The sequence below is a fragment of the Labrus bergylta genome, chromosome 5 (assembly GCF_963930695.1).
Source record: "Labrus bergylta chromosome 5, fLabBer1.1, whole genome shotgun sequence".
NCBI lineage: Eukaryota > Metazoa > Chordata > Actinopteri > Labriformes > Labridae > Labrus > Labrus bergylta.
In genome coordinates, this window is record NC_089199.1 from 6,859,376 (window position 1) to 6,876,196 (window position 16,821).

Sequence of the window (16,821 nt, forward strand, 5' to 3'; positions counted from 1 at the left end):
ATCCAAATATGTCAGAGTGAGTGAGCGAGCCAAACACAGGCGATAAGGCAGATGTGTCGCAAGACTGCTGGTGCCAAATCTATCATAGGCACCGTATTGCCAAGAGGCGAGGGGAGCTCACCCATGAAATTGTTCATAATTCGTCCATAATTGCCATTTGCCATAGTATTGACTGTGACAATGTGGCATCTCATATTGATCAGCAGTGCTGAGAAGATGAGCCATGCCTCTGTTACAGTGAGATGATGTGAATTCTGGGTAGTCATTGCACACCAGTGACACACATGGGTTTGATATTACAGTGGATATTAAATTACTGAAGAACACGTTGAAAGCAGATGCTGGGATTGAAGTAAACCCATATTTAGCTTTTACCATGGTCATCTGTTGTTACAGTGATGCAGTAGTATCTTACCCAGAGGATACTTTGAACCATTTACATGATACTTACTGGAGAATATGAAAGAGTAATTCTCCTCCAAGGTACCTTGGTTAATAGAACTCTCTGACAAAGTTGTTTTTTAAGGCAACTTTCTTAGGGAGCTCTTTGGTTCAGCTCTGCCGAAATTTCCTGCAGTCTCAGGCCTGCTGATGAATACATTCTCATTTATTTCCAACAAGAGACAGACACTTTATTTTATAAAGAAAATCTTGAAAGCTAAGAAGTTGAAAAGATAATCTCATTTATTAGCAGCAATTCTGTTAAAAAAAAGTACAGAAGTGGAACTAGCCACCATTGCCAAACTGGTTATAAGGTCTAACATTACCCCAACAAAGTCGGCTTTAGTGGAGTTGAAATTATGCCATAAAAGGGTTGTTTAAATAAGAAGTTTGTTTTAAAGCAGGACTAATGCAGGCCCTTTTTAATGCACTTGGACATAGAATTTAAAATAAAAAAGTAGTCACTGGGCCTTTTAATGCAAGTGAAGTGTTGTGAGGTAAAGGAGGGGGGAGGTTCACCAAGCAGAAAGCACTAAGAAGGGTTGGAAACAAAGGAAAACAAAATGCATTAACGACAGCCAGCCCTCAGTGTAGACCTCGACACAAATATAAAAGCATATATAAAAATGCTAAGGCAGTGTGTTCCATATGGTAGGTTTTTTTTTAAGCAATGACGTCAGCAATGGTGCAACAGCTTTTGTAAGGACTGCATTCCTTTAAAGGGCTTTTGTCAATGACTGCTCTTCATTTCTGAAAAATGAGTGGATTTTGAGAGTGAAAACTAAAATGACAAGATAAACAAGACAGCCCCCTTTTTTAGCATTGGTCTAAACTTTTACTCCTAATGGTTGTCCCTTAACAGTATAACTCAGCAACTGTACCCCGAGCACATCTTTTTTTAACTCTCCAAAGTCACAGGCCAAAAACCAAGAATGTAAGAAATTCACGTTTTAATTGCCTCTACTGTAAGCTGCAAATATTAGCCCACCTGGCTAATTAGCTTACTATATATAGAGTATGAATTATAACTAATACAACTAAAGATAGTGAAATAATAAAGCAACAATCTAATCCATGTATTATTTTTCTCCTTATTCCTTATGTTGCTTTTCAACTCAGCTAATGGCCTAATTGACAAGCAATATGTTTCAGCAAACAAAATAGTTGTTGCCAGCAAAATAATTGGGATAAATAAGATATGTGTGATTCCTAATAAAAAAGCTGAGCAGTTTTAAAAATCGTACCTCCTTTAAATAACCTTTGGACTAGCCATCTGGGTTTAGACTGGTTTGAAAAATACTTCCATTAATTGGAAAGAGCAAGCGATCAAACAAAAAACAAGGTTCTTACATATTTGAGGGCATAGTAATAGGCCTCTTTTATAGACCCAGCCCACACCTTCCCACAGATGCCACCTATTAGTCATCAGTGAGCTGCTCCTTGAATACATGACACAAACACACATGTAAGCAATAAGCCTACAATACCAAAACACAGAATAACTGCAACTATCATTTACATGACATAACAGAACTGGTTCATGTAAGACCATTCAGGAGAGGTTTGTCAACAAAACAGTTTGTGTGGTTGGATTTAATTTAATATTTAAAATCTTTGACACTGTTAGTGAAAGCAGTCTTTCACACAGATTATTCAACCCCTCCTCATTCATTTTCTTTCATCCCCCCTCTGTCTCTTGTGTCCTCCTTTCCTTTCAGCTCCCTCCATGCTGATTGGCTTTTAAGGCTACGTGCTGTGCCAACCAACTCAGTGGGAGCTGGCAGTGAATATGAATACACTCTGGGGTCCCATTGATAAGTCTCTTTACTTATCATTGGCACACGCAGGACACAAAGGGAGCAAGAGGCTCTTGACCCTGATGATTTGAGTCTGTTTCCAGCCCACACCTAGAACCTTCCTCCAAGCAACTGTTGCCTTGGCGCCGGTCCAGAGAGTGACATCTTCAGAAGGTGACGGACAAGGTCTTCATAGACAGATGGCCGTTAGATCTAATAATGAGTATCTGCAGATTCAAACCCAGATAAATGTGTACTACCCTAGAGAGCAATGATCATTATCACTCAAGGGCGCCTTTATAGGCAGCAGGGGAATCCATCACCGGGAAAGCTTCGATACCCACAATTGCAACACCTCTTTGGGATGCAGTTCACCAAGAAACCTTCTCTTTCAAGTAATCTTACACTGAATCATGTGTGACTGTAAAAGGGTAATGTCTCTCTTTCTCCCTAGCCTTCCCCTGTTATTATGTTCCTTCTAATAATAGCAAACCATACAAAGCTGTTGCTTCTGCAAAATGTTAACATGCCTCAATATACCAGTGTTTCATTTAAGCAATCAACCATTTTTCTTTTACAACATCCCTCTCTCTCTCGGGCAGACTCAAATACTTTAAAAAAGTTTTACATTTGTGTTCCAGGTTAAAGGTTTTATGAATAATGTACATCTGACCATTTTTTCATTCACTGCTTCGAGAATGAATGAGAAAGTGAAAAGACAGACGATAATTAGGGACATTGGACCTGTCTTCAATTTAAAACAGCTAATATTAGCATTCAAAACTTCCTAGCTAGCATTAGAATAGCAAAGATATGAATTTAACCCTGTCAGTATGTTAGGGATTTTTACTATTCCTTTTGTGTTGTGTAATAGCCTACTAAACAGTATAATAAGCTTTCAGACTCTGTAGGCCTAACTGAATGCTAACATTAGCTGTCGTTTGACTGTTCCTGGGTGAATACATTTATTTTATTTACTTTCTGGAATTCTTTCGGGATATGTAGGCTTTTATACTACTATTTATACTATATATCTTTTTTTAGTCGTGAATCAATCTAGAAGTGGTACAAATTTTAACAATTGTCACCCTAAATATATGAGTAACAATCAGGAACACAGCATAGGCTAATGCTCCTCTCCTTACTGTACCGTACATTTCATGATGTCTGTGCTCAGTAGGAAGCATGCTATGCTGATGCTAAGCACTAATATTTGCTCTTGTCTGATTTTTCCTGCGTTAACAATTATGTTGTTTTAACTCAAGACCTCCGTCTTATTTCAGTCGCTAATCTAAATGATCTGTAAGCAGTGAAAATATGAGGAAAGTCAGATAGATGTGTAGGATTCAAAATCTTCAGTTGGCTCTCCTCTCTTCCTTTGATGTTTGACATGGGCTTTAGTAGGAATTTGAAGCTATTGCTTAAAGGTCTAGCCATTATAGCCAAATAGCAGTGTCTGGCTGGTGCAGATGGAGCAATGTAATGTGTGGTTGAGGAGGTAGTGTCACCTTACCACTGCTGCTTCTTTCTCTCTTAGATCTGTGTCTCTGACTCAATACAGCATCAGGCCTCACTGCTGCAAGACTGATGATCCATCCATGGAACAAAAGTTTAAGAATCACCATCCACTAACCCTGTGCACTTACAGCCTGGGGCTTAATCCAAGGTGAGTGTTGTGAGTCATTTGGAGAGCTTGTAATGCCAGACCTTTACACTAATTTTACATTTACTGTTTTGACATTTTAACAAATGGAGACACCAGGCAAAACCAGTCAATGTACTTCTATTTTGGCCCGCAGGCAGATCCACTGTTACTGCTGACGTCTGGAACAGCACAACTAAATTGACATCTTGTGTTTTTGTATAGGTAGGCTAATGATCATGCTACTTCTTGATATCTTTGTGAGCAAAACATGGTGCTTAAAAGAGCTAATTTCTGCAGTAGAGTTTTGAATGATTGGCTATTGTCCACAGCTGAAGCCTCATTATGGGACAAGACGGTAGCTCCACCTCAGTCTTCCAGTCTCATAAGAAGTGCAAAAGAAAATTTGAATTAGCCTTAAGGAGGATTTAATCCCAATGACTTCTTTTCATTCACAACTAATTAAATATTCACATGCAGGCTTTCACTCTAGCCCCCCACACCCGGCATTTGTCTTGGTCTCTTATTTCTTTGGTGGTCTGCTGCACAGTATTTGCCTGTTCTTGAATTGTATTGTGCCAGTGCATGTATGAGATATGGGCTTAGCAAAAATGGGCACCTAGTCCATAATATGACATGAAAGGAATTAGTTTTCATTGAAGAGATAATTGAAAATTAAATCGCCCGCAATTACTTTTAATAACTGACCATGAAGACTGCTTATAGGCTTGTGAACTGTGAGCAAGTTCTCAATGACTTAAAAGTGCAAATGTTAAGAACCTTTTTCAATAAAAATCATTTTTTTTAATTTGGTTTTTGCTCTGGCAATTTCAGAGAGACATATGGAATGTTCTTGATATAGACATCCTGTGATTTCCTTTTTTATGATTTACCAAGAAGCTGGCTGGCCACATGGGGCCCAATCAATAGCTTTAACTCATACTGTTAGCTCTGTAGTGCAGAGTGAAATACAGAGGCAAGAGCTGAGTAAAGCCCCTTTCCTCTCCTAAGAATGGTTAGCCACCTTTTTTTTTCTGAAATCAAATGAAATATCTGAGTGTACTAGCCAAAGAGACCGGTATAAGAAATAATTTGCATCCTGCACCAACATGGAAATGTGACAGTGCAGGAACATACAATAGAGATGAACATACAATAAGTTAACAGAACGGGAGGCCATCTACGTGCACAATTCTGACTTAATTTCAAAATTACTAAGCTCAAAGTTAATTTTCTCCTCTCTAACTTCCGTTAACAGTCATGCATGAAAGTATTATTTCACAGACCAATGGAGCTCTAAGATTGCTCTCTCTGTCTCTGTATTTCCAATTGTCAGAGGTACGAGGTGATTGACAGACTACACAAAAGGTTTGGAAATCAAGGGTTTTCTAACTGTGTTGTTAAATTCACATTGTCTTCAGACATGAATTCTTCACTGTATCATATCTGACTTTTCTGTTACCCTCAAGGGTTTATCATATGGCAGAAAAGATCATTAATAAGGTGAAATAACTGAACATTTCATGCTGCAACAAATTCCACTTCAAATGAACAAGTTGCTGTAATCACAGCTCGCACACTCAAACTGTAGTGCTGTCTCTGTTTTACTGTGCTAATTGACATATAGTTATTTTCCCTTTTTTCCTCAGGGAATATTTATGATGACAACTAGCGACAAGTATAAATGTGTGGTGCTATAAAACCTGCTACACAAAACAGCTGCACAAGCTCTCCGTATGTGCTTTCTTTTAAATTAGATTATTGTGTAAAACTGATGTTACTGATGCTATTTACTGGCTGTAAGGGGGTTTTGTTAGGGGGTGGGGGCAACATTTGTCCTGTTCTTTACTGACTGAATCACTTCCTAAATGTAATATCAACAATTAAAGCTAATTTAATCTGTTTATGTCTCATTGGTTTGATAAGTGTTTGTTTTTTGGAGCATTTTGGTTTTAATTGGAAAGCTTGAAAATGAAGGTGCACACTGGAAATGAGTGGAAAGAGGGGTAAGACGCACACAAAGTCAATGGTTTAAAGTGAACGGGCTATGTTGCAGTAATTTGGCATGAGCTGTAACCAATATTAAGGCCCTCCAGTTGGGAATATTAATGAGCATTTCCAGTTAAAGTGTGAATATCTGCTCCCAAAGGCCCTCTAATGGCCCAACCACTATCCCACACCGTGTGACGAGGATGAAGCATCATGGTGTGCCAGTTTTTAATCACCTTCCTCTTCCCTCTATCACACAGCGAGTAAAGCTTGGAGCAGCAGACTTCTTTTCCACTCCAGTAGACCCCATCACTGCTGCAGCTGAGGGGCCAGGACCCAGCAGCAAGGCTGCAGCAGTGATGGAGTCTATAGCGGACCTGCCAGCACGGCTGCAGCTGAGACCAGGGCAGAGGGGGAACAGCGTCGAGGGAACAGGCGAGCAGATAGAGGTGAAAGAAGAAGCAGCAGCAGCCGCCGCAGGAGGACGGAGATGGATGAACAGTCCTCCACAGGATCAATCGGGTACTCGTAGCCACAGCAGATCATCTTTCTCCAGCAGCACGTAAGTTATCGTGCTGCAACACTGCCTCGTCCCTTCCCCCTCTAAACCACATCACCCCCACACTCTATAAGGAACCTCATTGGCACGTATAGAAAGAAAAGTGAAAAAGGAAACATGAGAGTGAAAGTGAGAGTGAGCTGGAGAGGAGGGCTACACGCAGAGGGTGAGTGGGGGTGTGGAAGCATGTATTGATTGTTTTCACTGTGGTATAATTGCAATTAAATGTTGCAAACAGGCCAGTGGATCAGTTTCTCTGCTGTCACCCAGCAGGACGGATGGCAGCACTGATACATCTACATACACATTTTCCTCAGCCAGCAGGGAAAAGTGCTAATACGCTGCCAGCCCCAGTAGACTATGGGGATCTGTGCCATGTTGTGCAGTAGTTCAGCACTGCAATTCTCTTCCACATAATGTATAAAAAGTTATTGAGTGGAAAATAAAACTACTGCCACAAACAGATGCAAGGTGATTTGTGTTAACCGTGGTAACTAATAGTCACACAGTGAAGTCAGGGAGCGATCAGGAAAGTGCATTGCAATGACTCTGCTTTTCCTTTTCACCTCCTAATGTCCTTTTTATCCTTATTTGGGTGTCCTTTTGTATTGATGTTGTATTTGTTGAAGGCTGCAACCTCCTCTCATATTGTCCGTGTGGTTTTGTTTGGTGAACCTCACAAATGATGATCAGGAAAAAGAAAGAGCTGTGAACAAAGAGACTTTTGTTAGATCTTTGAGTCTCTGTGGTTTTCTTAGAAAATCCAGAACTCTTTGGCAGTTGCAGCCCAAAGAGAAAGACAGCAACAAAACAGATTTATTTTCTTTAGGTTGGAACGAATAATATCAAAAGCCTTATGAGAAACAGCTGGCTCCATGAAAATGTCCATTGTCCAATTGCACTTAGGCCACTGTTTGAAGAAGCAAAGTTTATATTGAATCCGATATAAAAATTTCAAAAACTCTCTGAAGATGAAAGCTGCATTCATAAAGGTCTTTGTCTGCTCAGTTGTTCAAATGACTGCTTGCAACTAGATCGGGGTGTTTCTAAGAGATGAAACCACAGATATTTACCACCGGACACTGACGCTCAACTCTTCATCCTCAGTTCATTGTTTTGATCCTGACTCTACAGTTTTTCACCAACTAGTTGCTGACTAGCCTAGTAGAGCTAGCCTCAGCACTGAGGAGTTGATGACATGACACCAAAATCCATGTGATTGTCGGAACAGTTTTTCCACAAGTTTGCCATTCTGTATTTATAAAAAAAAGTTACTAATATATATTGCTGGTTGGACAAAGCCTTGTGAAGATTTGGGACCGTCTTACTATTTGTGCCATAAAAGAAAGTTTTAAACTCAGCAAACACTGGAGGCATGTAAACATATCGTAGCCCTCTTTTATTTTTTATGGAGAGATAGGACAGTGAATAGAGTTGTAAATCAGAGAGAGAGAGAGAGTGGGGAATGACATGCAGGAAGGAGCCACAGGTGGGACTCGAACATGGGCCGCCCACCTGGAAGACCTTAGCCTCCACACATGGGGCGAGCGCACTAACCGCTGCGCCACCAGCTCTTAATGATTAGCTGAAGCACCACTTCACTGATATTAAAAGTTTTAGTCAGATTTGAGAAATGAAAGTCAGAGAAGTAAACCTTTGTTTAGATTTAAGACTACAGTTAATTGAAACTATTTGTGATATTTTACAGTATAAATTTAACATTTTGTCATGTAGTTTTGATATTAAATAATTTTGCTGGCACAAAAAATTACTCAACCGTACTTCCTGGAGTAGTTGTATAAGAGCTTATGTGTGCCAATGTTTTTTTAACAACATGGTTAACCATTCAATAGTTCATTGTTATGATCTAATGCTTCAGAGACTTACAGTCCTCAAATTAGGTGATTACTTTAATTATTTTATTACTTGGTAATAGCTGGAACTGTTATATTGTGATCCTTCTTTCATGCTTCTTGCTTAGTATTGTAGTTATTTTCCTACTTACCTGTTTCACAAGCATGCTGATAACTCATTTTAGTTGTTTTACTCTCTTAACTGCTAAACTAAATGGAGCGCGCTCAAAGGGCTTGTGGCGTTTGAAGCTAAATCAGTCACATGAATTTCTATATTTCTAGTTCAGCTCTGACTCCTTGCATTGAACCAGTGCACTTCACCAGGGTGAAACATGCTTTCGGAGCGTCAGCCCCCCTTTATTAATATGTGAGACATTTGTAAACAGCTTGTTCTGCTGCCCCCAAGTGGCCAAAAAAATCTGTTAACGTTGATTAAAATGAGACTCCTCGCAGCAAGTCTGCAGTTGTCATGATTAAAGCGCAATATAGCAGCAGATGACAGGATATGCTTAAATTAATGTCTGGTAATTCACAGCAATGTTGTTTTCTGACTCTAATGGGAATTTAAATCGTTTAGCTCCACACTCTGACAACAGTTTGAGCTTAACAAATAGTGTCACATTGACATAATCAACAGTTACTCTATGATAACCCCGCCCGACTTTTCTATCAAGAACCCAATCAGTGCATCCCATTAATTTTTTTTCGGAACCTCAATTTCCTCCCCTCATTCGTGAGACATCTTTATGGGAACCAAATCGACTATTCATTAACGAGGGGAAGCTGTATCAAGAGCAAACATCTTTAATTAACACATCCCGAACACTTCCTGTCTTTGATCTCCCCATTTGATTTATGCCTCTGTGAGAAAACGTTGGTGTGGTGTAGGGGTGCACGAGGAGTTTGGAGGGGACTAGGACGTCTGTGAGAAAACACAAAAACGAGGGGCCCCTGTTGATCAACGAGTCTTACAGCATTAGGACCTTTTCCATGTGTGTCATGGGGCAAGCTCAATTACCAGCCAGCGTGGTTATCTTTTTAATAGCCTGATAAGCAATAATCCTAAATCCACAGTTTTAATGACTTTCTGTCTAATTAAAGCCAGTTTAATAAAAGACAGGCACATCAGAGGCCTTACTATTGTTTGGAAATCTATTGTTGGAAATATCAGCGTGACCAGCTAAGAACAAGAAAATGGCCTTTTTAAAGTATTAATGAATATATTTTACTAAGAGACTTATTATGCAGTAATCATCAAGCAGTGCATCTGTGATGTAGCTGTTCAATGTCAGAGAGGTCAGAGAGACACAGAGGAGAGAAAGCCTCCTTAGCTCAGTTCTCACACCGGATTGAAGTATTTTAGTTGGGAACGCTGATTTTGACTTTGCCTTGAAATGTTTTTTTTTTTTAAAAGCTTAATTTATAGACCAAAATCCAAATTTAAAATTGAACTAAATGTTTGGGCCTCGCAAAGAAAACCCCATGCTGAATGTCTTCTGTTTTCTGTGAAATACAGCTGAAATGCCTTTTCAATGTGCGTGTCCCTACATGGCACAAGTCTGTGTGATTTTTAGTCTTTAGCCCCATCTAGTGTTGGACTGTGATCTTGTGGTAAGTGCAGTCAAAAGTACTCTGTCTTTTCTCGTAATTAAACTGTACTTTAATGCTACAAAGAATGAATGAAATCAACTCAATGTTTAGCTTCTTGAAATAAAAAAAGAGCTGCATAAAGAGTCTCACTGATTTGATATAATTTCATACTTTCTTGGACAACAATTTGAGCCCAACGTTTTCTTTACATTTATCAACTTAAAATACAAACAGAATAACTGGTGTTTATGACTGTAAATTATGAATGTATTTAAGTTTGCATAATGTGCAAATCTTCATGGTCAGATTAAAAATTAATTATGTTTTCTTTATTACTTGTTGAGAGCAGCATTTTAATTTAAAAGTTTAAATATAAAAAAGTTTTAGTCTATTTATTGAAGTTTATTTTGAGTGAAGATGCGACATTAACCAAAAGAAACATGTACTGCACAGTTAAAAAGGCTATTTATATAAATATATATTTAAGTGCTTTTTCTTTGTTGTCTCTACGACAAATTGTAGTAAGATATATTGTAAATGTGTTAATTCTACATTGTCAATTTGCTTGAAATGTGGACTTCTTTGTCTCTATTTGGTTTTAGGAAACCACTTGGATTAAAGAGACCAAGAAACCTATTTTCCCAAACTTACTCCATAATTTATGCTGCTTCAAATGGAAACACAATGTTTATGTGATGTTAATATTCACAAGAACTTGCACTTTATTGCATGAGACAATTTATTTTGAGGTTGTTTTTTGGGGAGGAGGAACAGCAAAAATGCATTTTTTTTATTTTAAATACATTGGAAAACCATTTCTGAAGCCTTGGTTTAGAATAAAGGTAGAAATCCTTCTCTTTAAAGACTAAATGGTGAGAGTTCTCTTGCTACTAAATGGTTAATGCAGTCAGAAAGTCAACATTACACTCATCTCCCCAAGCCACATTTCGGTCAAGTATTTTTTTCAATCAGTGCGCTCCCAAAAGAGATGTGATGGGCTTTATAAAACCTGATATAAATGTAATTACCACTCCAGTCCATTGAATCTCTGTGACTCATGACACCCAGTGATCTCTCAGTCTACTGTACGTGTCTTTTCTACTGGTCAAAGCAGGAGGTGTGTGCCTAGAGACTGATAACATTGTGTGAGACAGACCGCAGGTGCATACTTGGCTTCTGTCACATTAGAATAACAGAAAACATCCCATTTTTTCATGCCAGCAAAGGTCGCGTTGAGGTATAAATGATGGAGGGAAGTTTTGGTTCCTTTGCAAAAACGTTCCAACACAGTGCAGACATGCTGAGGTTTCTTCTGTTGACAAGTCTAGCAGCCTTGGGTAAGAAAATAACCAAAAACAATTAATTATTGAACTCATTCTGTCTTTTTCTCTCTCTCCTACTTTTCATAAGTCAGTTGCTCTGTTATCCAGTCTGTCACTCAGTTTTTAGTTCAGTCAACACACTGGAGTTCCAGGGTGATATTCTGCTCTGCCAGTAAACTCTTGCACTCTGGCTGCACACTTTTCTTGTTTCCTTTTTTTTTTTTTTTTTTTTTTTTTTTTTTTTACAGGATGAGAGCAAATCACATTATGAGACTCCTGGGAGAGCATGATTCTAAGTTGAGCCCCTTGTTTCTTGTTTTTAACCAGTGCTGGCTGAGCTGGGGCCCCAGCCCAGGTACCTGGAGGACAACCTTGAAAGGGTTGTTGGAGGTGAGGTGGCCAGACCCAACTCCTGGCCCTGGCAGGTAACTCAACATTAAAGGATACAAACACAGTTTTGACAAAGTGACCTATCAATTCAAACCCCCCCTTATCTGAATCAGAAATAAACTAAACTATAGGCTCTTTTTCCACCCATTAGATCTCTCTTCAGTACAGATCTGGCAGCAGGTTCTACCACACATGCGGAGGAACCCTGATTCAGAGAGGCTGGGTTATGACTGCTGCTCACTGTGTGGACAGGTAATTATCTCAAGCACAGGCTCTGTTCCTTTTACCTATGTGAGTCATTTTTGATTATATGGCTTCAGTATCTGCAGCTCTGATTATGATATCCAGATATTTCAGTGTTTCAAAATGTCACGGGCATGAGGAAAGTTCTCACAGTATTATTTGTAACATACCAAGAGAGTTTATTTATGTGAATAGAGGTAAGAAAAGACTCAAAATGAAGGATTAAATAATAGCAGGGTATTGGTGCCTTTGGGTCTTAACTTGTTGCATCAGATTGCTCAATAAAAAAACATTAGTATGAGTTGCATCTATATCATGAATTATTACCATTTTTTGTTTTTCATTGCTTTTTTTAAATTGTATATTGCAGTAACAGGGAATGGCGCGTTGTTATCGGCGAACATGACCTCAACAGCAACAGTGGCATGGAGCAGATCAAGACTGTCAGCAGAGTTTATATCCATCAGGGATGGGACTCCAGCAACGTGGCTAATGGGTGAACATTCTCATTTTTATTTCCACATTCAAGACTTTTCAAGAATATTAAACGCACATGTGTCTGTTGAATGCAAGGTATCTGTTATAAAGAAAATGACTACTGTGCTGGCAAGCTAAGGTAGAGTCAGTGTATCACATTCTGCGGGGTTGATTTGGGGTTAATATCTGAATCTGGAACTCAAACAAACAACAAATTGTACAAAAAAAAAACTCTATCTCTGATTGGTATAGAGAGGAGGACGGGTCCAGAGGGGTGGCATGGGCACCTATTCAAATCTGATTGGCCAGTCCTGGCTGCTGCCAACCCAAAATCCCTAGCGATGATTTGGTTATTTTATCAGAAGCGAGACATATGCTGCATTCATGTGGTGTCGGACACATCGGAAAAACAAATTTCCGAGTTGTAAAATGCACATCAACACCTGCTCAAATCGGAAAAAAAACTTTGTTGTTGTTAAGGTTAAGATGTTATAAAAAGGAATATGACTTCTGTATGATACTTACATGTTAGTTTTTAATAAAGGTATAATTAGTGGTGTGGAGACAAAAGGGTAAACAGACACTGGTCATTCACGTGTGTGCGCACAAATACTTTGCGGTTGCGGTTGCAATTTTGCAATTGAGAATATTTAAAAGCTTTATTGTTCATACTTTTATTGTTTATATTTAGTTATTGGTCTGCTTGTATTTCATATAAATGTTGGAAATAAAGAAAGAAATCAAAAGAAAACGTTGTGTGATATAATATTTCTATGGTCACTCATTTCTCTCATTTGGCATTCATGTTAATCTATGGATCTCCTCCTCAGATTCGACATCGCCCTGCTGCGTTTGTCCTCTGACGCCACCCTGAACTCCAATGTCCAGCTGGGCTCTCTGCCTCCTTCTGGCCAGATTCTTCCCCACAACAACTTATGCTACATCACCGGATGGGGACGCACTTCCAGTGAGTTGGTTGAATGATCCCCTTAGGCTAACTGTGGGCTTTCACAGTGCCATGGTTTTTAGTCTTTTCTGCAATACATTTTACCTGTCTGATTTCCCCTTGTGCAGCTGGTGGCAGCCTCTCCTCTCAGCTGAAGCAAGCCTTCCTGCCTCTGGTCGGCCATGAGACCTGCAGCAGCGGCGACTGGTGGGGCAGTACTGTCCTGCCCATTATGGTGTGCGGTGGTGGTGGTGCTGAGGCTGGATGCAATGTGAGTCTTCTCTTATACATGAAAAAGTTTAATGCTCAATAGATAACAATTGCACTTAGTTTTAGAATCATTTTTTTAATTGTATGCCTTTGTGTTATCTGTGAGTTATTTGAATTTCATATCAACCACTAATCCTTGTTGCACGTTCCTTAAGTTGCTCTCATTTCTTGCAGGGTGACTCTGGTGGCCCCCTGAACTGCCTTGTTAATGGAAATTACTACGTCCATGGCATTGCCAGCTTTGTGTCTGGTTATGGATGTGACTATCCCAAGAAGCCCACCGTCTTCACCCGTGTCTCCGCCTACATCGGCTGGATGGATGCTGTCAGTATTTCAGATATGTATTATTAACATATGTAATAGAATGTAGCTAAATAAAACTATCATAATCAGCAAAGAAATGTGAGTTATGGTTTTGTAGATTATCATAACTCCTGTGAGTTTTTGTGGTTATCTGATGTTTAATCCCTTATTTGTGTTATTCCTGTTTTCCAGATCATGAACTAAACAGAGGAGTCATCCATCATGCAGCAAACAAAGACAGAGACCACATTTCCCCACCAATATTTCTGCTGTGCTTATTCCCTTGGCTGGTCTCACCCTTCAGAAAATAAACTTCATTAAACATTGACTGGTGACTCATGTCTTATCGAGGAGTTTATGCAACCACAGTTATTTTTGTCATTATGAAGGTTACAAGGTTCCTTCTGTCTAACAGTAGGCATTAAATTATCCTCCTACTCTGAGAAAGACGTGTTTAAAATACACTTAAGCATAACAAGAAATGGATCATTAAAAGTATTAAAACAGGCTGTGAAAATTATTGTTCTTGTTGGAAAGTAAATTCAGTGTTATGTGGCAACACGCTGTCACACACTATCACAAACTCTGATAATGTCTGAGAAGGACCACAGGTGCCACTCTGCCATGCTCAGCAGTGATCACATCAAATGAAGGTCAGCACAGAGAACAAGCAGAAAGAAACGTATTAAGCAATGTTAAGTTGCTGCAGACATGTTCATGTTTCTGCTTGTTCACTGTGCTCACAGCTGTGGGTAAGACATTTCAAGGCTGTAATTTAAATAGTCTACTGCTGTCCTGTCCAACATTTACATTCAATAAGCAGAATTGGGAATCCATGTTTAAATTGTCTTTTGATTAGTTACCTCTGTGCTCCAGTGCTGGCCGAGCCAGAGCTGCAGCCCAGCTACACAGAGGAGCAGCATTGTAGGAAGTGTTGCGGGAGGGGAAGAGATGATTTCACATAGCTTCAGGTAGTTGCCTTGGTAGGTGCAGTATTGCAAAGCAACATACCCAAAAAGAACTTGTTAAGTCAGTGGATAGAGTCAGAAACCAGGGAGAGATAGAGAGTGGGGAATGACTTGTGGGAAAGAAGCCACATGTCGGATTCAAACCTGGGCCGCCCGCTCTTGATGACCTTAGCCTCTGTTAAGGGGGCTCATGCACTAACTGCTAGGACACCAGGGCCCCTGATCACCTTTTTAACAAGCAAAATATACAAGCACCTCTTTTATATTTACAAAGTCAGTTGCACTTGTTTGTGTTACGCCTTGAACCCTGTAGGTTATTTCCCAATATCCTCTTGTTGAGCCTATTACTCTTTACATCAAAACTAACCCTGAAACTCTGATGAACAGCAAACAAAGTACTTTTTATGAGGCCTACTGCTTTTATAAATCCAAAAATGTCCTGTTTAGTGTGGCATATGAGCGTTGTCAGCACTCAGCAAGTTACCTCAATGACAGAAATGGGACAAATTCAGAGACGAATAGAGGGTACACAGAGGGGCCATAGCCTACCAGGGACAATTTAGTTATCTTGTTCTGAGTCCTGACATCAAACAATCCTGAGTGAATGCTGAATCATTTTCCAGCCTTCCTTCCCTTTTTGTTAATCTGCCTTTCTTTTTCTTTCTTAAATTCATCATTTGTTTTTCCCCCATCCCATGAAAAAAAGAAGAAGAGAAAAGGCCTGAATGGTGTTTCATAAACAGAATGCTTCTGTTACCCTTTCTGCTGCCTCTCTGGTGGATTTGTGACATTCTAAAGGAAAAACGGCTACAAGCACTGTGGGACTAATGGAGGGTACATAAGATGCATGATAAGGTGCGCTATATATAGTGGGAAGGGTCCATACATTGCTCAAGAATCACAATGGAAACATCTCAGGCAGATATAGTTATAACTGTCTGTATTTTAAGACAAAAAGCAGCACACTCTGTTGTATATCCCTTTCACTGGTTCTCCAGACTTCTCCTTCCCACATTGTTTTTTGTAAAATCTGCTAGATGTCAGTAAATGTTACAAATACATTTAAGAAACGTTTTTTTTTTTTTTTTTTTTAAGATTTATTTTTGGGCTTTTTTTGCCTTTAATTGAGAGATAGGACAGTGGATAGAGTCAGAAATCAGGGAGAGAGAGAGAGAGAGAAGGGGGAACGACATGCAGGAAAGGAGCCACAGGCTGGATTCGAACCTGGGCTGCCCGCTTGGAAGACTACAGCCTCCATACATGGGGCGTGACCAGCACCCCATAAACTTTTTACCTTAGAACACTGGAGTATCTTCCATAAATATGTTTAAATAACTCCCTTTGAGGAGTCTGTAACAATGATCCATGTGAATGTCTAAGTTAGATGCTCCCAGCTATAGTTTTATCAGGAATGCTGTTTGTGGATGTTTCCAGCAAGACTCTCAACATTGTCACAACACCACAGGTAAGTGAACCCAAAAGCACGACTCACGACGCAGTCTTTGATGGGGGAAAAAAACAGTCTTTACTTTTGAAGAAGATACAATCCAAAAAAGTGATCACAGGGGAAACAAAAGGCTTGAACGCTTCTCACAGGGGTCGAAGACGAACTGGCACAGAAGGAAGGGAAGCTACAGACTAAATAGTAGGGTGAGGGGGAAGAGAACGAGATGCAGCTGGGAACAATCAGGGCGGGGCAGACAATCACACAGGTGGGAAACACATGAGGGCGGGAAGTGACGGCTCTGAAACGAGAGGAGAAATTAGTGACCCAAAACAGAAAATAAAACAAGATAGAAATAAACACAACCTAAGACCCTGAGCTGGACATGACAAACATAAAGAGAATTTATTTTTCAATTAGTTGGTTTTGCTGATTGAATAAATGAAATATATCGTGTTAAGTATTGAGCTTAAGAGGTGCAGGTAGGTGGATTTTTCTACATTTTGACTATACACTTCACTGTATAAAATATGGATATCTTTAACCTTTTTTTGTCATACAACAGAGCTAATAGAAAATTGTGAATAA

The 16,821-nt window shown here is 39.5% G+C and overlaps 1 protein-coding gene across 1 annotated transcript; it reads left to right on the forward strand.

The window, feature by feature from the left end:
* Positions 1 to 11,051: 11,051 nt before the first annotated feature.
* On the forward strand, positions 11,052 to 14,149 carry LOC109980845 (elastase-1). The gene is made up of 8 exons (XM_020629390.3): positions 11,052 to 11,207; positions 11,520 to 11,617; positions 11,734 to 11,834; positions 12,196 to 12,321; positions 13,133 to 13,269; positions 13,377 to 13,519; positions 13,693 to 13,842; positions 14,014 to 14,149. The coding sequence occupies exons 1-8, from the start codon at positions 11,114 to 11,116 to the stop codon at positions 14,023 to 14,025; spliced, it is 861 nt and encodes a 286-aa protein (XP_020485046.2). The 5' UTR covers positions 11,052 to 11,113; the 3' UTR covers positions 14,026 to 14,149.
* The last annotated feature ends 2,672 nt before the right edge of the window (positions 14,150 to 16,821 follow it).

Bases quoted from the DNA above. Each gene is read 5' to 3' on its own strand.
- LOC109980845 (XM_020629390.3), top strand. From the start codon at position 11,114: ATGATGGAGGGAAGTTTTGGTTCCTTTGCAAAAACGTTCCAACACAGT. The intron at 11,618-11,733 runs GTAACTCAACAT...TCCACCCATTAG, and splicing joins CCAACTCCTGGCCCTGGCAG to ATCTCTCTTCAGTACAGATC. The intron at 13,270-13,376 runs GTGAGTTGGTTG...CCCCTTGTGCAG, and splicing joins CGGATGGGGACGCACTTCCA to CTGGTGGCAGCCTCTCCTCT.